General features: G+C 42.7%; 1 protein-coding gene across 1 annotated transcript; it reads right to left on the bottom strand.

Moving 5' to 3' along the window:
* Nucleotides 1-11,634: 11,634 nt before the first annotated feature.
* Nucleotides 11,635-13,096, bottom strand: LOC133382253 (neuropeptide Y receptor type 2-like). The gene has a single exon (XM_061621941.1). The coding sequence runs from the start codon at nt 13,094-13,096 to the stop codon at nt 11,936-11,938; it is 1,161 nt and encodes a 386-aa protein (XP_061477925.1). The 3' UTR covers nt 11,635-11,935.
* Between the last annotated feature and the right edge of the window lie 10,824 nt (nt 13,097-23,920).

Here is a 23,920-nt window from a genome sequence, read left to right as displayed (position 1 = left end):
ACAGCGGGTTATAAACGCAAGGATTTGAAGGGTACAGGAGACACTGGGAGAGAGAAAGGGATGCACAGCAAAGCTCACGGTATATCAACAGAGGAATCCAGTCAGGACAAAAGAGACTTCTGGCGCGGATCTTGGGAAACAAGCAAGAGGAGCTTGAAGTCTTAGTGCATCAAGGCAAATATGACTTCATAGGGATAACAGAGACTTGGTGGGATGACTCCCATGATTGGAATATAGCCATTCAAGGATATAAACTCTACAGAAAGAATAGAAGCAACAGAAAAGGAGGGGGAGTAGCGTTATACGTCAAAGACAAATACACCTCTATGGAAATCCAAGAGAGCGAACAAAGGGGTCCGGTAGAGACCATTTGGGTAAAAATAAATGGAGAAACAAATAAAACCGACATGGTAGTAGGTGTCTACTACAGACCCCCTGGCCAAGCAGAGGTGGTAGACGAGGCCTTTCTCAAACAAATCTCTGAAATCTCAAGGAGGCAAGAAGTAGTAGTGATGGGGGACTTCAACTACCCGGATATCTGCTGGGAGACAAACTCTGTGAAGCACAAAGCCTCCAACAAATTCCTGATGGGCCTTGCTGATAATTTCCTCTTTCAAAAAGTAGAAGAAGGAACAAGGGGATCGGCAATCCTGGACCTGATCTTAACTAACAGGGACAAATTGGTCACGGGAATTAAAGCGGTTGGTACCTTGGGGGAAAGTGACCACGTAATGCTGGAATTCGTGATTCTGGGGAAAGCCAAAGAATATAGTCAAATATGGACCTTGGATTTCAGGAAAGCCAATTTTAGCAAGCTCAGGGAAATGATGGGTAGGATCCCGTGGCTAGATAGACTAAAGAAAAAAGGAGCCCAAGAAGCATGGGAGTTCATGAAGAAGGTATTACAAAAGGCGCAATCACAAACAATTCCAAAGAGGAAGAAAAACGGAAGACATCGGAAAAAGCCGATGTGGCTACACAGAAGACTGGTGGAGGAGGTAAAAGTAAAAAAGAGCATGTATAAAGAATGGAAGGAAGGACACATCACCAAGGAAGAGTACCGACGAGCGGCTCGGGCTTGCAGGAATAGCGTAAGGAAAGCTAAAACCCAGAATGAGCTGAGGCTGGCAAGGGAAGCGAGGAACAACAAAAAGGGGTTTTTCAGATATGTTCGAAGCAAGAGAAAGACCAAGGAAACAGTGGGACTGCTGCTCAATGAGGATGGCAAAATGTTGACAGATAACAAGGAAAAGGCAGAACTGCTCAACGCCTATTTTGCCTCTGTTTTCTCCCAAAAAGGGAACAGTGTGCAACCTTGCATCGGTAGCAATCTCAGATTGCAGTTCAAGATTGATAAGGAGCTAGTCGGGAAATACCTAGTTAACCTAAATGAGTTCAAATCTCCAGGGCCTGATGAACTGCATCCCAGAGTATTGAAGGAACTTGCTGATGTACTCTCGGAACCTCTTGCCATCATCTTTGAGAAATCCTGGAGAACGGGAGATGTGCCAGAGGATTGGAGATGGGCAAACGTCATCCCGCTCTTTAAAAAGGGTAAAAAAGAAGATCCGGGGAATTACAGGCCGGTCAGTCTGACTTCAATACCGGGAAAGATATTAGAACGGATAATAAAAGAGTCCATTGGCAACTATCTAGATGACAATGCTGTGATTAGTAGGAGACAGCATGGGTTTGTCAAGAAAAAATCCTGTCAAACTAATCTCATCTCTTTTTTTGATCGGGTCACTAGCTTAGTAGATGGTGGAAATGCTGTAGATGTCATCTATCTAGATTTCAGCAAGCGTTTGACAAAGTCCCCCACAACCTTTTGATTAGCAAACTGGTCAAATGCGGACTAGATGGAAATACTGTCAGGTGGATTCACAACTGGTTAGAAAACCGTACTCAAAGAGTGGTCGTCAGTGGCTCTGCTTCGGACTGGAAGGAGGTTTCTAGTGGAGTGCCACAGGGTTCTGTCCTGGGGCCGATACTCTTCAACATTTTTATCAATGACTTAGACGATGGGGTGGAGGGAAGCCTTATGAAGTTTGCGGATGATACGAAACTGGGAGGGATAGCTAACACAATGGAAGACAGGAATAAAATCCAAAGGGACCTGGATAGACTAGAAAATTGGGCTGAAATTAATAAAATGACATTCAATAAAGACAAATGCAGGATTCTGCATTTAGGCCACAAAAATGAAATGCACGGGTACAGGATGGGAAATATCTGGCTTAGCGGTAGTGCGTGTGAGAAGGACCTTGGAATTGTAGTGGATCGCAAGTTGAACATGACCCAGCAGTGTGATGCTGCGGCAAAAAAGGCAAACGCGGTTTTGGGCTGCATAAACAGAGCTATAGTTTCCAGGTCGAGGGAAGTAATAGTCCCACTATATTCTGCATTGGTCAGGCCTCATCTGGAATGCTGCGTTCAGTTCTGGGCGCCTCATTTTAAGAAAGATATAGACAAGTTGGAGCGGGTCCAGAGGAGGGCGACGACGATGATGGCCGGTATGGAGAACAAGTCTTATGAGGAAAGGTTGAAGGAACTTGGCATGTTCAGTCTGGTGAAGAGAAGGCTGAGGGGTGACATGATTGCACTCTTTAAGTACCTGAAGGGCTGTCACATAGAGGAGGGTACAGATTTGTTCTCTGCTGCCCCAGAGGGTAGGACTAGGTCTAATGGTTTTAAGTTGCAGGAGCGTAGATTCAGATTGGACATTAGAAGGAACTTCTTGGCAATGGAACCGACTGCCTAGGGAGGTGGTGGGATCCCCTTCGCTGAATGTCTTCAAGCAGAGGCTGGACAGCTATCTGCGGGAGATGCTCTAGCTGTGGATTTCCTGCTGTGAGCCGGGGGTTGGACTCGATGGCCTACAAGGCCCCTTCCAACTCTATGATTCTATGATTCTATGAATTTACCCCTTGGCCAAGAGGGAGAGGAATAATTATATGGTTGCGGGTTTGTGTGTGTGTGTGTGTGTGTGTGTGTGTGTGTGTGTTAGTCATTTCTGTGTTTGCTGCCAAGAAATTATAGTATCAACAATCGCAACATAGATTTATAACTTAATCTGGGATTTACCTACCTTGTTGTTATTCCACAAAACATGGATATTCCAGGAACCATGACATTTCCCACAACTTTAAGAAGCATGAAATTCTGTTGGTACTCTGCTTTTTTTCTTTGTTGTGAATATTGATATGATAACAGATTATCATTCATGCTATCGTTCATGGTAGGAACCCATACACGTTTCTCTGAATAATTGGGATATATAGGCTGACTGACTCAAATCAAAGTAGGGTGAAGCTCCTGGACTTTCAGTAGATGTGGAGAGAAGGTATTTTTTGGCTGCTGCACCTTCTAGGGCTGGCCTTGCCTGCAGCTGGGTGAAGTGACTTGCTTCAGGCAGCACCATCAGCGCAGAAAGCTAAAGGCAGGAACTGGTGTCTGAATGGTATGGCAAGATTTTTAAACATAGTTTATTTATTTATGGTATTTCTAGATTGCATAATCATTGGCATTTCAAGCAATGTACATAAAGTTATAAAGAATAAGAAAAAGAAAAATGTATCATAAAAGTGAACACTACCTCCAAATGCCTGCTGAAATAAGGAAATCTTTTTCATGCAACTGAAATTCAGCAAGGAGGGTGCCTGTCTAATCTTGGGAGAAAGTTCCGCAGGCTTGGGCCCACAACACTGCATGCACAGCTTCTAATAGTTATGAGACGTGCATCTGAGCTGTGGGAGACCACCAACGGAGACTCCCCCAAAGATCTCGGTGACTGAGCAGAGCTATAAGGGATCAGGTGTTGGTCCTTTTGGGGAAAGGAAGGGAGGTGCCATTTGGGCTCTGCTTCAGGCAGAAAAATGCCTTGGGCTGGCACTGGCTCCTTGTCATTCGAGGGAAAGAAATCCCATACATCACTCTCCTGTATATTCTCTCTTCTACACAATCATTAATCTTGTCCTTCTTTCCATTCAGTCACCCTGAAAAAAAACTAATCTTAGGACCAAACTACCTATTGCTGGCTCCTACAGTCTATGTCAGAGGTAGCCAATGTGGTGCCCTCCAGATGTTGTTGGACTTCAATTCCCATCAGCCTCAGCTAGCATGGCTAAAGGTCAGGGCTGATGGGAGTCTGAGTCCAACAACATCTGGAGGGCACCAAGTTGGCTGCCCCTGTTCTTTCTTCTCCAGATTGGCTTATCCAGATAAATGAGCTGCTCATTGACTCTACTCTGATGACAGTATTTTGATAGTTTTAATGGAGTCAGTGTTTTCTTTATTTCATTGAATTTTTATTTGCATACTGCATCTGATGTTTCATATGATTATGAATTGATCATATTAATTAATGTTATGTTACTCGTACTTTTTATATTAAGAAAGCATGCTTAAATGGTTCGCTTTCATTTTGAAGAAGAAGCAGTGTTGGGACCCTGATTTGAAAAGTGCACCTGATCAGCACAGTGTTCTTTGCAGTAAACAGCACCTTCGGGGCCAATGGCAGCAAGGGAGGACAATTTGTAACAGCAAACTGGGAGCAGAGGGCCAGTCGGGATTGCATGTACATTGTGGATCAGGCATTGTGGACACTGCTTTTTCTTCAAAATAAAAATGGCCCATTTAAGCACACTTTTTAATTAATTATTTGCAAAAAAAAAATGGAGCATGTAGTTTGGTCCTCAGATTAAATGGTTCACATGAGCCCTGTTCATATGACCAGTGTGTATATACTGAACATGAAGAGAAATAGTATCTTGACAGCAGGGCCATCACTCGCCTACACATCTTCAGCATACTGCATCGGTCATCCCTATATGCATGTGCATAATAGGCCTGTCTGCATTATCAGGAGCCCTGATTTTTACAAGACTCCCAATCAAGTGCATAGAGGCTATGCATGTGCAAACGGTATGTGTAAAGAACCTGTCCATTCACACAGTATACTAAATATATGTAGCTCAGGGACAGGGCCTTCCTTCTATCCCCGTGAACGTTGGTCACATGGACTGAGCCAGGATGTCAAAACCTATCAGGAAACAGCAGTTCATTGGTGACTGAATCAGGGGAAGTGCATGAAGGTTATCAAAGTGGTGGTTCAGCAGCATCAACAGTAACTAGAAGCTGAGCCAAGTGCAAGAGTATAATATGGATAGAACAAAAGCCTTAACATCTCATCATCTCAAAAACGATATTATAGAGTTGGAAAAGGTTCAGAAGAGGGCAACCAGAATGATCAAGGGGATGGAGCGACTCCCTTACGAGGAAAGGTTGCAGCATTTGGGGCTTTTTAGTTTAGAGAAAAGGCGGGTCAGAGGAGACATGATAGAAGTGTATAAAATTATGCATGGCATTGAGAAAGTGGATAGAGGAAAGTTCTTCTCCCTCTCTCATAATACTAGAACTCATGGACATTCAAAGAAGCTGAATGTTGGAAGATTCAGGACAGACAAAAGAAAGTACTTCTTTGCTCAGCACATAGTTAAACTATGGAATTTGCTCCCACAAGATGCGGTGGTGGCCGCCAGCTTGGATGGCTTTAAAAGAAGATTAGACCAATTCATGGAAGACAGGGCTATCAATGGCTACTAGCCGTGATGGCTGTGCTGTGCCACCCTAGTCAGAGGCAGCATGCTTCTGAAAACCAGTTGCCGGAAGCCTCAGGAGGGGAGAGTGTTCTTGCACTCGGGTCCTGCTTGCGGGCTTCCCCCGGGCACCTGGTTGGCCACTGTGAGAACAGGATGCTGGACTAGATGGGCCACTGGCCTGATCCAGCAGGCTCTTCTTATGTTCTTATGTTCTTATGTTGTATCTGATAAAAGAGCATCAATGTCTATGAAGCCTGTCTGTAGTATAGTACTTCCTCCACAGCTTTAACATGAAGGAAGTAGGCCAAATGGACTTAGAAATTTAAAGAAATCATGCAGGCTGATGTCTTTGTCTCCAAGAAATAGAGCCAATTCCATGGGTCATGCATCAGGCACCCAAACTAGTAGAAAAGCAAGAGAAATATTAAAAGGTGTGGGTGTGAGCATAGGGGAGACATTAAAATGTTTGAGGCAAAGATTCACTTCCGTGGAAGATCTAGCTATGCAGAAATGAAACAATTAAGAATGTAATGTTGATGCAAGTATGCAGTCAGTATCTCCAGTTATTCCCTGAACCAGGGATAGGGAACTTGTGGCCCTCCAAATGTTTTTGGATTGTGAGAGCCAGTGTGGCAAAGTGGTTAGAGTGCTGGACTATGACCTGGGAGACCAGGGTTCAAATCCCCACTCGGCTATGAAGCTCGCTGGGTGACCTTGGCCCAGTTACTGTCTCTCAGCTTACTCTATCTCACAGAGTTGCTGTGAGGATAAAATGGGGAGGGGGACGTGTGCTACCTTGAGTTCCTTGGAGGAAAGATGGGATATAAATGCAATAATATATAAATGTCCAACTCCCATAATCTCTAACTATGGCCATTCTGGTTGTGGCTGCAGGCAAGAGTATCTGCAGAAATATTTCTTGCAGGGGGGCAGGCAGGGTCTATGAATTGTTACTATGGGTCATTGGCAACACACTCCACTCACCATTACATTTAGAATTCCAAGGGGGGCAAGGTTCCCTCTTGACACCCTTCCCCCTACTCTTGGGAGTAGGAGTCTAGCACAACCAGAGGACCACAGGTTCCCATCTCTCTCTTCCTCTTTTTTTTATGAGGAGGTATGTTAAATCTTTATTTTTGAATTTGGGAGAAATTCGTTTCCATTCAGTTGAGAACAGGCTTCAAATGACAAATGACAAGCTGTTAAGAGTGCTGTGGCAATCAAGCCTCTTTTGATGGCAAAGTTAAAAATATGCTTCTCTGCCTGACACAGTCTCAAAGATTTTTTTTTTTTAAGAAATAAGTAGTATAGGCTGTTTTTATACATTTTATGATTCCAGTGAAAAGATTGTGTAATGGGATGAGATGGGGCTGACAGATTATTTCTCTCTCCTGAGATACAACAATAATATATAATGGCATTTAAAACATAGTACCCTAATTGCATTAAAAATCAGCCAGTGGCCAACAGTCCTCCAATGCCATTACTCTAATTTTATCTAAATGAAAATTTAATATTTACCCCAGCATTTCTGGAATTTTGGATGAATATAAATGTCATGAAAAGCCCCAATAAAGATTCTTCCTTGTTCCATACAGACAAGGGGAACCAGTCTAGGATGGATGAGAGGTTTCCTGTGTGGAAGGGGCACAGCACAATGGTACAGCAACTGCTTTGCATGCTTAAAGTCCCAGGTTCAATCCCCAGCATCTTCAGATAGGGTTGGGAGAGGCCCTACTTGAAAACCCACTGCCAGTCAGTGTAGGCAATACTGAGCTGAATGGACCAATGGTCTGATCAGTATAAGGCAGCTTCTTTAGTTTTGGTAATAAGAACCATTGCTTCCACCTCTTCCGGTTAGTGAATTAGTGTACTGGATTCCAAAGAGAAGGGAACAGGATGATGAAATGCCCCCTCATCCACTTACCAGTTCTGCTACACCGGAAATCTGGCCCACAGAAACAATGGAATTGGAGATCAGAGGGATTTCTGCATCTTAGAGCTTGGAGGTTCTCAGAAAGCATTAAGTCTTCATGTCTGAACAAGTATGTCAGGAATATCTAGCATTAAATTATATGACTCTGTCATTAGGTTGTTCTGCTTACCTTTACAAATTCCACTGCTCTTTGTACAAAAGTATAGTTAATATTAGTGGTGAAGAAAGAAGAAACTCTTAGAAGAAACATCTGGTGACTGGTCACTTCTAACACAGCCTTTCCCCAAGCTTTAGGTCCCCATATGTTTTTGGACTACAGCTCCCATCAGCACCAGCCAGCATGCCCAGTGGTCAGGAATTATGGGGATTGTAGTCCAGCAACATCTGGGGACCCAAAGATTGGGAAAGGCTGTTTAGTCTACTTCATCAAACCCATGTGGTTTCCCTCTTGGCTTCCTCGTTGACATGGAAATGCGCATGCTGAAGTATGATACCGCATATCAGCATACAGTACCAGTACCGTGGTGTGTGTTGAATTCGCAAAAGAAGTACAAACCAGACATTCAGAACAGACCAGTGTGTGAAATATTCTGTGTGTGGAGCAGGGATGACATCATAACATCTCAAGAAGTGTTATGCTGCATACTGCCTAGCCCTCATGTAGAGAAAACTATGCTGAGAAAACTTGTCATCCACCTCTTTCCCCTGCCATTGCCATTCCCGTTGCTCTGAGGAGCTGTTCCCCCTCCCCTTTGACATTCCTACTTCAAATGAACATTTTTGTGTGTGTCAGCAGCACTGGAACACTTCTAGTGCTGCAGTTGCCCCTTCTAATTCTCCTGTCAACTGCCCTCACAGTGACAAAGGGAGATGCCCCAGATCTTTCTCCTGTTGGTACTGTTCTTTGTTCTACTTTGCTTCATTTCCTGATGCCTCCATTTCTTCAAGAGTGGGTAATAGTGGTGCCCATGCGCGAACACACACACACAGAATGCCCCAGTCCTTTCTTCTCATTCATGGGAGATACAATATGCTTCTGGTGGACTTCCCAGGTACCATTTCTTTCCTTCCCTATTCCTCCTGAGATAATTTAATTCACTCTCTTTTTCTGGTGAAACAGAAATGTAAAACGGAAGTCGCAAGGGAAGAAGAATTTGTGTCTGTGTAGTCTACACACCCCTTAGTAGTACTGAAGTCAGTACTGCTGCAGTCAGTTCACATGATCAGACAGAAAAAATCTGCTGCAATTGTGATGGAAGATGAAAGGATAACTTCAAAACCAAAACCCTAAAAATCTAGGGCAGGAGTGGGGAACCTTTTTCATCCCGAGGGCTGCAACTACCACTCGGCAACCTTCTAAGGGCCATATGTCAACGGTGGATGGGATCAGAGGTGAAAGTGGGTGGAGCAAGAAATATAAATTTTACATTTGTACAGTAGGCTAGTTTCTACTCACACACCCCTATCTATCTTCTATCCAGACAAGCAAGAGGTGTTATTGAAGTTCAAGGACACATTCTAACCAGGCAAAAATATTCAAGATGTGAAGCAGAGCCGGATATGGGTGTGGCCTGGGAAGAGTCCTGAATGCCAGACAGAGACGCTGGAGCAGCCTTTCCCAACCAGTGTGCCTCCAGATGTTGTTGGACCACAACTCCCATCAGATTAAGAACAGCCGCCGCCGTGATCATATCACTCCGGTGTTGATTGATCTACACTGGCTACCAGTTGTTTATCGGGCCCAATTCAAGGTGTTGGTATTGACCTTTAAAGCCCTATACGGTTTTGGCCCAGTTTATCTGAAGGAGCGCCTCCAGCATCACCAATTATGCCGCCTGATGAGATCAGCCGCGCAAGACCTTCTCTCGGTCCCACCAGTTAGGACAGTGAGGCTGGTGCAGACCAGAGAGAGGGCATTTTCGACTGTGGCCCCCACCCTCTGGAATTCCCTTCCTTTCAATCTTCGCCATGCCCCTTCCCTGATAGGTTTCCACCGGGCCTTGAAAACCTGGCTGTTCAGGCAGGCCTATGGGACCTCTGGGGTGGTTTAGTTTTAATACTGATATTATTAATTATTATTATGATTTTCGTGGTTTTATTGTATTTATTGATGAAATTGTACATCGCCTAGAGTGGCCATTGATTCGGCCAGATAGGCGACTCAGAAATAAAATTTATTATTATTATTATTATTAGCCTCAGACAGCATTCCCAATGGTCAGGAAAGATGGGAATTGTGGTCCAACAACGTCGGGAGGCACACTGGTTGGGAAAGGCTGCGCTGAAGAGTCACATGCAGCTCCCAGGCCTGAGGTTCCCCATCCATGATATAGGGTGATAATGGGAAAAACACAGGAATGCAATGGTTTGGGAGAAACTTGGGTCACTTCCAGATGACCTGGTTACTGAGCATCCATCCTGATTTGTTTGAACAAAATTTGCAGGAAAGTTAAGACAACATCAGTTATTTTTTTGAGCATTCATTCTAATTTGTTTGTAGGGGAGGTTATATGACATTGCATCAAGCAGTTAGCGTACACTTGCCAAAGCATTTCCATGTCACGCTCTTATCACAAAAAGTCTGGTTTTGGAAGGTGGAATGGACTTGTGCAAGACTGCCAAATGAACTTTAATTGTGCAATCTGAATTTGGTGGTATGTGATTGAATCCCACCCAAAAATAGCAACAGTCTGGAAGCACCCATCATCTAGCAATAAACGAGTGAGCAAATTATGTTGACATGGAAGAAAATGGTCTGTGTAGAAGCAACTCATTTTTAGATAGACCAGTTCTAGAAAGGCTATGGGCTAAGCTAGTAAATGGGTTCTATGGCAATGTATGCTTGTTTTTTAAACTCTAATAAGGATGGGGAATGATCAGTCTTGGGACTGCAGTACTCAGGGACCACAGCATGCAGGGGGAATGGACCAACCTTTCCTCTTCCCTCTACACTTGTATTTCCAATTCTTTTCACATACACACACATTCTGTGGCAGTTGCTCTTTAACGTTTTAAAAACAAGCATGAATCACCAAACTGTGTGTTTAACATAAAGCGTACTTTGGCCCTATTAGTGCCCTTTTAAGGACAGGACTGCTCCATTCACTTGAAAGCTGAAGTTCCCAGTAGATTGTGCCTCATATTTTTAATGTATCCAATTCCAAACGAGCATATCTGGCACATGTCCCTTCAGTGTTAGCCTTGACTGTATTGGAACGTTTTGCATATTCCCAGTTCTCTGTACGCAGAGAACACACATTTTTAAAATGTTATTTCATACTATCTTTCTGAACACTTGCATCTCTCAAAAACATTTGGCAAAAAAGGGAGTGACCCTTGGAAGGAATTAAGTAGCTGTCTATTAAAAGGCAAAAAGATTAATGTGTCTAGGTGACTGCATGCACAAATGCAGCGGTATACATTCCCCATACCAAGAATGAAATGAATACTCCAAGGAGGGAGGAGGTGCCAGGGAGGACGGCCTGTGATTTCTGCCCAGAAAATAAAACAGCATGTACCTCGTTAAAAGGGAATACATTTTTAACAACACCCTTTGAGCTGGGAGTTGGGTGCAGAGATTGATCATAGGGTGCAATAGGAACTTCACTGCATCACCACACCGTTTTTAGTACATAGTTGTATGAAAAATCATTCCAGCTGGAGACACAAATGCAAATTTAGAACAGCACACCTATGTTGCACACCTTTTGCCTCCCAACTGTTTTGTAATACTTACTTTAAAATTTTCCCATAATGTGACAGAAACAGTTTAGTCTTGAAAATTGGGCCTAGGAATGAAATAATATGACTTTGGCCTGAGAAATTCAAAAGAACAGGACATGCCATTTAAAAGAATACCCCATGTATTTAATGTGTAGCATACTGTCCTGTACTTAGTCCATATAGATGCAGATACTTTTCTTCCCACTGGATGCCTACAACCAGCCTTCCCCAACGTGGTGCACTCCTGATGTATAGTCCACTGGCAATGCTGGGGCTAATAGGAATTGTAAACGGAAACACCTGCAGGGCTCCAGGCTAGGGAAGGCTGACTTAAACAGTTAACCAATCCTATTCAGTGTTTCTCCCCTCCCTCAGATGACAGTAGAACTAAACTGCCTTATAAAATGAAAACATTTTGTGTACAACATGTTTTCCGCTGCTTATGTAACAAGCAACACAGAAATCAAAGCAAGGATTAATTAACTTGCTTCATGAGACAAAATAGACAGTACACGAGGTTCTTTGTTTGGACAGAAAGACAAGGTGCTCCCATTTGACTATGACACTGACACTATTTTGGCAATACAGCACATTCCAAATTTTAGAAAAAACATCAGTCCTATGTGGACACCACTGAGGTTCCTGCCCCTTTGTGGCGATGAAGTTACTTGTGGTTCTAAACTTGTGTTGGTAGCTGTCCATTGCCTGTGGAGTGTTTGATGCTTCCATTCAAAGTGGTGGCTCTGAAAGTGTATGACCGCCCCCTGATTGAGCACTCTGTGTAGAGCCTCTCCGGCTTGTTCTGGCAACGGAAGAACATGAGGAACCCGTTGCGGTAGTTCTTATTCATCCAACCATACAGCAAAGGGTTAGCAAAAGTGGAACACATGGCCACTACATGGAAAACTGTATAAAGAAGTTTATAGTCATGGAAGATGAGCACCAGATCTAGGTCAACAGCAAGTTGGAAAACATGGAAAGGGAGCCATGAGACTGCAAACACCACAACCACCATTACCAGCATCTTTGTGGTCTTTCTCCTGTGGCAATGACTATCACTCCTAGCAGTGGGGCTGATATGGCTTTTCAGCTTGAACCATATCCTGGTGTAGGCGTAGCAGATTATGGAAAGAGGCAGAACATACTGCAAGAGGAGCATTGATAAGCTGTATATGGTGGCATCCCTATTTTCAGAAGGCCATTTTTCAGAGCAGACAGCAATTCTGAGATTGATGGATGGAATTTCTTCGTATCTGTACTCTCGGAAGATAGCAAGTGGGCTGGCTAAGATAGCAGCAACCAGCCATGTAACAGCTATGATGGTGAAGCTGACCTTCTTGGAAATCCTGCTGTCCAAATGAAAAACAATGCATCTGTACCTGTCCAGAGCAATCACAGTTAAGGTGAGGGTGGACACATGGACACTTAAAGCTTGAGCATAGGAGACTAGGTGACAAAGTACAGCCCCAAACTTCCACTCGTCCAACAGAGTGTAGGCCAAGGTGAAGGGCAAGCAGAGTGTGTCCACCATCAAGTCTGCCAGAGCCAGGTTAGCTATGAAGAAGTTAGTCACAGTCCTCATGGTTTTGTATCTCATGATCATGTAGACAACTAAGGAGTTGCCAGTGAATCCTAGCAGAATGATTAGGGAGTAGGCAGCTATCAGAATGATCTGGACTCCCAAAATTTTGGTGCTATCCATCATAACATTGTTGGATCCTTCAAGTCCCTGACCAGGGGTGACAAAGCCCTTTGCATCCGAGATGAATGGCAACTTTTTATCCAAAGCATGTTCTTCCAGGATGCTGGTGCTGTTGGCTTGATCAAGCAGCCCCATGCCTATTATTTATTTATGCCTTTGGGCTGATAGTTTATATCAAGTGTACAACTTTATCTGTAAACAGGGAAACAAGCACAAAAACAAAAATATATTTGAGACAGGAGGAAAACCTGAGGTATCTTAGGTTACAATGGCATATCCAAGAGAGCATTTCAAACTAGGCCCCATCCCTAAATTCCTACCACCTCCTTTCACATTAAAAAAGCACATTTGTGGTTTTCATTCACATTCACCAAGGATGTTCTGAAAGAAAAGGCCGACCTAGTTAGATCCCCTTTTTATCTGCATGATAAAATTAATCCTGACCGAATACCTGAGAGGCTGGTTCCAACTGAATTCTTTGTAAAATAAATAAATAAAAATGTATTTACTTTGCAAATTTTATTTGCTGACAATTGAATGGGTTGAAAAGACCCCTTCAAATGTCACGCTGATGTAATCATATAAACCAAATCTTCTATTTAGCTGCTAACAACAGGCAGCCATTGGTCTGCAGTCTGCCTCTTGTGGTCTCTGGTGACATTGGCTCTGCTTGTCCAAATAATTAAATTTGAATGAAGGATGGGGAAGGAATACAAATAAATATAAAAATCAATAAAGGCGTAGGAAGAAAATAGAATCTGTTATAGTTTTGCCCATGAGTGAGAGTAAGGCTGCAGTTCCATGCACATTTACCTGGGTGAAAGATAACAGGGACTCAACCTCTGAGTCACATGGTAACATACAGTATCCTTGAGCACCTGGTGGACCCCAGCACTGACACTAAGCCTGGTCTTGTCTTTAACCAGAACTCCAGTCCAATGTGTCCTCAGCCATTGGGTCCAGGAGCTGTCCATTACATTTCCCACTATGTCCCTGATGTTGGCTTGCTTTGGGGTATTGTGGGAAATTTAAATGGCAGCTGCCAGTAGGCATCTGGGAGCTGCCATTTAAATTTACCAGAACACCCTGTAGAGATGGTATGTTAGGGGAATGGTGGTTCCATTGGAGTGCTGCTGCTGCCTGCCTGCAGGTGAGCCCACAGCACTGGGAGATCCACTAGATAGAACTGGACTCACTAAAGGTCACTTGACTGCAGGCTCCTTCCAAACTGAAGCTGCCTCTATTCTGAATAAACATACATAGAACTGAACTATATAAAATACTCATTAGAACAGGGGTGTCAAATGTAAAGCCTACAGGAGTTACTAGACCCTTTGGGTCTACCTGTTGTGCTATACCAGATTCCTGTTCTTTGTTTTCATAACCTGAGTCTGCATTACTGGTATGCTGGGCGGGGGGAAGATATTGCTCATTACCAAACTAGATATGATTGGATCTACGAATTTTTCCCCAATTTTGTTGAAGAGCAGTGACAATGGGGGTGATTTAGATCAGGGCCACACTTCTGATTACCTTTCACCCCTTCACCATTTCCCTGACTTGAATCATCCCATTAAGCTGCTAGTAGCCATGGAAAGGAAGACACACTGGTACAGTATAGGATGCAATAGGACTCTTTGAGCTGGCATAACTTGAGGGTATGTTGAACTTCTAGTAATGAGAAATCAAGTGAGTTACATGCATGAGTGAACAAATTCAAAGATACCCAGTTGAACAATTTCCCCCCCTAGCTTCTAATTTACAACTTCCATTAAGCTTCATCTCAAATGAATATCCCCAATGTGCCATGAGTTTCCAGATGATAATTATCTCATCGTACACCATACCCAGCTATTTATCACTCCCTTTTGGAACATTCCAAACATTTGCTCTGACCATTCCATCTTAGCTTGAAGAAAGGCTATGTGAACCTGAAAATGCGATTGTGTTTTTTGCATTTGTTTGTAAGCAATCTACTATAGTTCACTTAAAAGAAACAATTACATATTTCACATGCTACACTCCTCAACAACTGGATCATGAACAGACTGTGAAATCAGTGGGGCAACTTGCAATTAACTGGTTTAAAGATAATGGACCGAAGAAATTTGGTGTACAAATATCATTGACTTGGTTTCTTTCTGGAGCATCTATCTTGACCATGTTATTCAGTTAAATGCATGCAGTGGTTCCTTAAACAAATGGTTGGGGGAGGACTAATGGCTGGCCAGATGGTTACAGAGGCTGGGGTTATGTCATAATTCATAATAAAGGGCCCTTTATTTATTTACCAGTTGGTAGAACGAAGTTCATAATACCTCTTGGGAGCTGCTGCAGGAATTCAGGCTGCTTGGCTGTGAAAATGCTGCATAGAAAGACAGAAAATGCCTAATTCAGATTGGTCTCAGCTCCTTCCTCATTTCCCTCTGCGATAAGACATATATTATTGGCTCGCAGAGACTGACACCAATGAGTTGATCTGGGATGGATGATGAGCCTAGCAGCAGATACTCTGAGTCTGAGATGGCCCACAGAGACACAGATTAATATCCCTTTGTGATGTTGTGGGGATAGACTGTTGCTTCACTGCTGCCCAGAAAAATCCCTCCTGGCTTATACCTCCCTTGTGCAGTAGGGGTCAAATTGACCCAAACATTTCAGTAGAAATGAACAGTAACTCACAGCTCAAAAGCTGGTGAGATAAAGGTTGGGCATTGTGTTTCAAAGGCTCTCACTTTGTTCAGAGTGTTTAACCCTCACAGTGACCAATCTGTGGGTCATGAGCTAAATTTCACTGTTGTCGTGACTTACTGTTCTTGCTCTTTCCCCCACGTCACCCCTTCTTGCCATATTGGGCATCTGCAAGCTTGGGGAACAGGGATTTTAATTGCATGATGAGATGTGTAAGGTGATACTTGAGTTCACTCTTTCTTTACTCATGTAGCAACTGCCTACAGGCATTGCAGAACAGGCTGGTGGAGTATGTTCATCTTCAGCCCATGCTATCTAGTATTATATCTAAAAGGAACAAGTAAAACAGGCTCACTAGACTGAATATCATGAACAGATCCCAAGTTAAGTTATGTTCAGTACTATGGATGCAGTTCCGACCTAAGTTAAACACTTAACATTTTATTGTTAAAGTTTTTAAGTTTAGCTAGAATGAACTTGATAGTCCCAGTCAGCTCTAGTCATGCACAACTAGTCATGTGCGCTGCTCCACATCAAAAGAAGCCTCTGGCCCATGGCTAGCACAAGATGATGGAGCAACAAATGGCACCCCATCCCCTCCAAGTCAATGTGCATAATGCCCAAGCCAGCCAAGATATTTTAGCATCCAAGGCCAAAAATCCCCCAAGCATTTGTTCCCTTCCTTGGCAGTACAAATACGACAACAAATTAAATAACTAACAATTTGCTGCCCTTTTCATGGCATCCCAAACCTGCTCCCTGAGGCAGCCACCTCACTCTGCCTAATGGCAGAACTGATCTGGGCAGTTTAGTTTGGTTCAGATGAGTGTTGCAATGTAGATGCAGATGCTTACCAACATCCACATCTGCCACACGTGCAGAAGGCTCCTACTGACAGATCTGTCTTGATGGATCAAAGTATATACATTGAGGTATACACACACAAACTGACATAATGCAGGATGTCCTAATGTGTGGTATTTAATAGTTTGTCTATATGATCATTTTATCCAGTATGCCAAATAATTAAATTAATTGCGTGGGTTTACCCAATGTGTGTCCATGAAACTATTTCCTTTATCACTGTTCATGGCTTGAATGTCCCATTGACTTCCATGTGCTAATAGCCATCATATTATACTCGGCCTCCTCCTCTTCTTTGCACGTAGACTGAAATGGATAAAGGCTGCACAGAAAACAATGCTTGATCAGTTGTACCTATAACCTTTTCCCCCACACTAAACAGCTGCCTGCAGAGTAACCATTATTATGATTTCTAAAAGCTGACAATTAGAGGTATAATCAGAGGTATAATTACTGTTAGGGACATTTTGGATTTTTTTTAAAAAATGTGTTTTAATGGATTTTCTTTTTGAAGACTAACATTTCAGAATTAATAAATACATTTCAGAAATGAGGCAAACTAATAAGTCTGATCAAAGATAATTTGCAACACTTCTAGACTAGTTAATACCATGCAATTAAGTTCTCTCTAACAGAAAGCAATGTTGCTGAAAACATGCTGAAATGTGCTGGGTCCCATACAGCAAGACATCTCTTTTAATCTGTAGCCCAGCAGGCTCCTGCTGTATATGGATTGTGGAGCAACTGCTGGTATTTTGTAAGAATGAAGCAATAGCTAAGCAGTCTTTCTGACTGGCAAAGAGAGAAGAATTTATTTGCGACATGATATAGTTGTAAAAGCTCTAAGAGACTATTAATTTTTTTTGTGATAAACATGTAGGGTACTTTCATGTGTCTTCTTTCTTACTGGGAGAGCTAAACTAATCCATTGGATATATAAAGCAGCATTTCTCAAGCCGTAGACTAGGGACCACCAGTGAGCCCCAACCCACTTTCAGGTCAGCCTCAGCCTGCCCAGTGCCTCCTTGCTCATTTATCCCACCCCAAACTCCACCTGCGCAGCTCCCCACATTTGCATTAGAACTAGGATTATCTGAAAAGTTGCAAAACTGCAAGGTTTGACCTGAACTTACAAGATCTGAACAGGGTGGTTCATGACAGATGCTCTTGGAGGTCGCTGATTCATAGGGTTGCCATAAGTCGTAGTTGACTTGGAGGCACATAACAACAACAACAGCCGCAGACCAATGTAGACTTGATCTGCCCTAGCAGTGTGATCCCTGGCATTATTGACCTGCCCTAGCAGTGTGACAGCTGGTGTGATATGCTGTGCTGATGTCTGCATGGGATCAGGAGTTACTCTGATGCTGGGTCAATCCTTCCTGCACCATCAAAGATAGCAGACCTTTTGGCAATTTTATCTTGATAAGGTTGGCCTTTCATCATCTATCTTAGGTAAACAGATGCATTACTATGAGCACAGATTTTCCCAAATCTGAGATCAAGTCTAGATTCAGGCCTTCAGACCAGAGTTCTATAAATCAAAGTTGCTCTTCTAAAGGCAGGAGGTTAGGGCACTGATAACTTGCAGGTGTTGCTTGCAGTTCCTTCTCAGTAATGCTTTGTACTTACAATTTCCTGAGCCCCTACCTCATGCCATTTGTGCCATAAATGAAAACTTCCTGCTGATGCTCCAGATTTGACTTGTTGCTACCTCAATTATCCTGCCCTGCTGAAGATGCAGAATCTAAGCCACAGTAAAATTCTTGGTGTTAAAGGTGTTAGGACTCTGATTTTTGCCACAACAGATAAACATGGCTAACCCTGACTGTAACTCTATTTGCTTACCATGGGATTTCTGTATGATGCTTCTCCATTTCTGCTTCTGTTGACTCTGGCTTTATTCATAGTACTTGAACTCTTCTATAACCAGAATTGTAGCTCCTTCTACATTGGGGGAGGGGGGATTCAGAAGTTAGCCTTTTGTCCCCTGGTTCACAGGGCCAGAGAATGTACAAAATTCAGGCGATATATCGCAGCTGCATTTTGTACTTTCTCCAGGCAATATGCACATCAACCAGTCAGTATGCATAGCCTCCAAGAAATATGCTTTTTAAAAATCTCTTGTTTAGAAGTGTGCAATCGGCCCATTCACCCCCAGCTGCTTCTGGCCCATTGCCTAATCTTACAGATGCTCCCACTAATCAGCAGAGCAGCAGGAAAGTGATATTTTAATTTTAAGTATATTATCTTTTAATGGTTTATATATTATCTTCTTTTAATACAGTTGTAACAAGTGATATAATTATGGTTTAAAATTATCACAAGAATTTAAATCTTTATCTTTCTTTTTGCATTCAATTTTTGCGACCTAGCAATGGGGGGCATTTTTATTTATTTATTATTTGATGATGATGATGATGATTTGATTTATATCCTCCCCTTCATCCCAAGCAGGAACCCAGACAAACTTTCATGTTTTTGGCATTCTCCTTTTATCCAAATATTCTAAACTAGTGAATCTGGACATTAATTCAGCATATCAGAACTTCCTAGAGCCCTGCTCTTTGGATCACAAATGTGTAAACTGTGGACCTTACCTAAAACTGTTACCTGAAATGATGCTTGAAGGCAAGAGTAGCAAAATGACAGAAGGCCTGAAGAATGAGGGAGAGAGACTTACTCTTTCTAGAAACAGAATGAAAGACAGAGCACCTTAATTAAAATCTTTCTCCCAAGAGGAGCTAGTTTTGATTGCCTCCTGTGAGTGGAATGTGGGGAATATACTGTATACATCGGAAGAAATAATAGCTAAAGCTGCATGCAGGGAGATTGCCCTCTACAATCACAATTATCATTAGTCAAAGGCTGAAAATGAAGGGGAGCTTGAGCCACCTCAGTCTCCTTCCTCTGTTTCAGATCTGATTATGAAGCGATGGAAGCTCTGAGCATGAGAAATGAAGAGAGTACAAATAGGTATTATATTTCCTTCTAACTCAGGATATTCTCTACAACTGTTGTCCTGCTCTCCACATGACAGCATGTATCCTTTCAGTCATAAAATATGAGCCTTAAATTGCTGCTAAGACTCCCTGTCTTATGTCTCAAATTAAATATTTACAGCTTCCCTTTACCTTCACACTCTCTAGGTCATTACTTCAGATTCTGTTCCTCTAGTAATTAATTTGCTTCTGTTACAGCAACTTTCATTATTACTATAGCAGTTATTACACGCCCTGGGGTAGCTGGTGATGGTTTTCTTATACTCCTCTATAATAGCAAACATGCCTTATAAAAGCTGAAGGAATGCAGGGAATCATATATATTTCTTAAGGGCAACTAGCAAACTTTTTACATCCGAGAGGAGAGTAATTACCTCAGAACCTGGAACCCTGTGAAAATACTAAGTGTTAGTAGACATGACAGGCGAGAATGGAAGCATGCTAATAATTAAGTCCAAGCAAGAAGAAATTTAATTGGCAGTGCAATCCTATGCAAGTCAACTCAGATCAGAGTAAGTCCCATTGAGTCCAATGGAGCTTACGCACAGGTAACTGTGTGTAGGATTGCTGCTGGGCAGACCAATTTTAATTAAAGGCTGGCAGCCACAGAGTATTGGATCCACCACCACATCCATAGCCCAGCCAGCTCTTGCCTGCCAGGGTGGAAGGTTGCCATGCCAGCTCCAGGCTGGTAAAGCATAGGGGCCCAGATTAGGCACCTCTCCAGGAAATGAACCAGCTTTGGATCCAGCAGGTCTATCACCAGCCCTGCTCTGTTCCCTCCCCACCACCCAATAATGTGTCATATCAGAGCCTTACACCAACCATCGCAGTCAGGAACACTGCCAGTGACAGCTTCCCAACTGCCCAACTTTACTTTTCTACAAAAGTACACAATTACTAGGGAGTAAGTCCCATTGAACTCACTGAGACTTCCAAACAAACATGTTTAGGATTGCACTGTAAAAGTGCCTCACACATATTATCACTGGATTGTTCTTCAGAGGAATTCAAAGCACAGCTGCTCTCTCTACACAGACTTAGTGTCTGCAAACCCTCAAAAGCACTTAGGAACTTATTGGAATGTCTATCTGCAAGGGCTTCAAAAGAATACTGCCAGGAAAGTGAAATGATGAACTGTAATTAAGTTATTTGTCCCAGATGGTGCAGAAAGCCAGTGGCAAACTAGAACCCTTTAAGAGAGCTGCTGGATGAAGGTTCCTTTTTTGTTTTGTTTTTCATGCATCTGACACCTGCAAGCCACAAGGGAATTGGCAGTTATGTTGGCCATTGCACTGAATGATAACTACTTGTCCAAATAGCAAATCAAGGGATTTGTGAGTTCAGGACAGGCAGCAATGTTTAAAGTAGAGATTTTATACGATTTTGGATTGCACAACTTTGAACCTCATGTCTGCCTGGTACTGCTTCTCATATGTAGCTTTGTATAATTTTCACTCACTGCAAATTATATCAGACTGTCATCTGATCACTGCCTGACACCTTTTATCCAATTCCTTGTCATTTTTTTTCCACTCAGGTTTTTTCCACTCAGTCAGGAATAAAGCTATATCCCTAAGGGAAGGGTGGGAAATAGCCCTCTACTCGGAAGACAGAATACTCTGTGAAAAGATCCAGGTATTGCTAGATGCAGCCAGAAGGGGGCAATCACCTACATGCTGTGTTCAACTATGTTGTTTTGTTGACAATTGCAACAAACAATTTTTTACATTTAGCAGGAAACAGAATTAAGGATTACCCCCCCCCTCTCTCTCTCTCTCACACACACACACACACACACACACAATCCCCAGCATTCTATTTTTTCAAAATCCCAGTTCTGACTATCAAGCATCTGGCTCAGAATATGAACAAAAACAGCTAGTAAGTATGATGTTTCTATGAGACAAAAGAAAGTGAGGGACAAAGTAAAAAGGATTCACAAAACTGAAAGTTGAAATGGAATATCCTCAAGCATCAAAGAATACCATTTTCAGTCCGCTCCTCAAGTCCAAGGACACCTTTCATCCTCAAGAAGCCAAAGGCCTTGTTCTTAAAACTAGCATGAATCCTTACACTTCTGGTCCATAAAGCTAGCAAAGCAGAAAGCTATGCCTAAAATCTTATTCATGATGTCTGCCATTGTCTAATTACGTTGAACCAACCCAACCCAGATATTTCCATTTGAACAAGTCTTTTTCACATGGACAGCTATCTACATGCTTTAAAGATAACATATGTTATTTCATGGAAATTCAGCTCAATAGGATTCGCTCATTAGTTCAAGTGTTTAGGATTGCAGCGAAAATAGCTGTTTTCTGGTGGCACTCAAAGTAAATTCCAAAACTGTTTAGAAGGGGGAAAAGATGAGCAGCAAATTAATTGTGCATAGTTCAACATCTCGCCAGCTTACCTACATAGCACAATTGTAGGGAATACTTGCAAGGAGTCCTCTTTTTAAACTTATGCCTACACTAGTCATCAAGCATGAGCTTTCCATACGGTCATAAAAAACATTAAGTTAGACTGGTGAAATACTTTCTTTTCCAGGAAAAAGTCAAGAGCCTGCAGAAGCACTCTGCCACTCACTTTACAAAAGGAGAAATAGAAAGGTGATGGAGGAAGAGAATGGACAGCAGGAAGCACAACAGGTCATTGTACATCTGACAGGTGTACTCTACAGCCTGCTAGGAAGGGCGGTTCCAGATGGCTGTTTATTGTGGGATCAGTGCTCCTCATGCATGCATCAAAATGGTAGCCCGTTTCCCCCCATTGGTATCAAAATGCTAGCCCCTTTCCCCTCACAGTTTGATCTGATTTTTTTCCTTTCTGAGGTAAATCCAGTAAGTTTTTTAAAAGACCTGTTTGCCGACTTGTTTTGATATCTCAGTGACCCATTTGGAACGTTAAGCCCCTCATCTAAAAGCACCTGGAGTCTCTGTCAAAGTAACATCACCTCTGTTACTTTGGGCTGCTACATGGCAGGATTCAGAAGAGAGAAGCAGATTCCTGAAGCAGTTAGAGACTGCAGAATGCTGAAGTACTGACCCAGTGGTTACATTCTATAAATGGGATGCACATCAGGAGCGAGCTGAAAGTAGGTGGCAACAAAGGAGTGTGACAAGGTTCCACAGCAAGCAAGAACCTTGTCCTTCATTCTGTAAATCAAGCCTCTGCAAACAGAGCCCCAGGAGACTGCTTATAACTAGTTGTGGACAGGGAGAAACTTACAGTTTTTACAAAAGCCGCCTGGAAACAATGAATGATACTAGAATTATCTAGGTTTGCTGTCTTGTACTCTGAGGATAGAAAGAAAGTATGCTGTCCAGGGACCCACCTGTCCCACACCTTTTCCCACACCCTGCTTCCCAATCTCAGCTCACAAACATTTTGAAACTCCTAGCAGTATTGCTTGCAGCACCTGCCTCTATATCACCAACACCTGAGGCTGGTGACAGACAATATTCTTTTCGGAGAAACAAAGGTGACAAGGTGACATTGCGTGAACAATCACTCCCTTATTGTTTCCATTTACAGGTTTTGCACATTTGTGTAGCAGTGCTTTTAAAAAAAACTGTCAAACCTGTTTGATGAGAGATGCCAGTCAGCCAAAAGAAATGAGGGTACATCATCATAGGAAGCTGTGCTGTCATCTTACCACCTTCAGTTCTCTTTAGAAACTCTTGCCTGTCTCCAGCCTCAAATGAGTTACAAAAGTGCTGTTTTATAAATGATAGCAGGGGATAATGAAAAATGCTAAATCTCAGCTGCACAGTAAGAAGCAATCGCTTCTCTCTTTCCCTCTCCCCCCAGCAAATGAAAAAGCATTTCATTGTCCTTCCTTGGTAAGGAATAAAAGGAAAGCACTTACCTGAAGTTACCGTTTCATTCCTGTGCCGAACCCAAGCTCTTTGCTTATATCTTGGCACTCTTCTTCCACTTGGTGAAATCTTGTAGTGGCCAAGAGAAAAAACACTTTCTCAAAGTAACTCTTTTTTTAGAAAAAGCCCTCTTCCCACTCACCCCCAGCCTCCCCTAATTAGAGAGTTGCCTTTTTTCCTGGAACCTTCCTCATTCTTGATAAAGAGAGAGTTGATGAGCCAGGCTTTGATGTCTGAACATGACTGACAATCCTACCCCACAAAGCTGGATGCTCTGTGATACTGAAGGAGAGGGAGAGTGTGTTTAGCAAACAGCGGCAGTGCACAGAGAGAGGGAAAGAGGGAGGGAGCCAGCAGTTGCTGCTGCTCAAGGATTGCTCAGCCCCTGTGGGGCTTCTTACATGGCTAAAATGTCCTGTGATGGTGATCATGCTGGGTTCTTTCTTTCCCAATGAAATACAGGTAACAGACAGCATAATGTGCAACACTGAGGGCATCATCGAGGGATTCAGAAGATAAAT

The sequence above is a fragment of the Rhineura floridana genome, chromosome 3 (assembly GCF_030035675.1).
Source record: "Rhineura floridana isolate rRhiFlo1 chromosome 3, rRhiFlo1.hap2, whole genome shotgun sequence".
NCBI classification, from domain to species: Eukaryota; Metazoa; Chordata; class Lepidosauria; order Squamata; family Rhineuridae; genus Rhineura; species Rhineura floridana.
Note: the sequence above shows the minus strand (reverse complement) of the source record. Positions and strands in the feature narration are given on the sequence as shown.

Excerpts from the sequence above, each read along its gene's own strand:
- LOC133382253 (XM_061621941.1), bottom strand. The coding sequence starts at position 13,096 with ATGGGGCTGCTTGATCAAGCCAACAGCACCAGCATCCTGGAAGAACAT.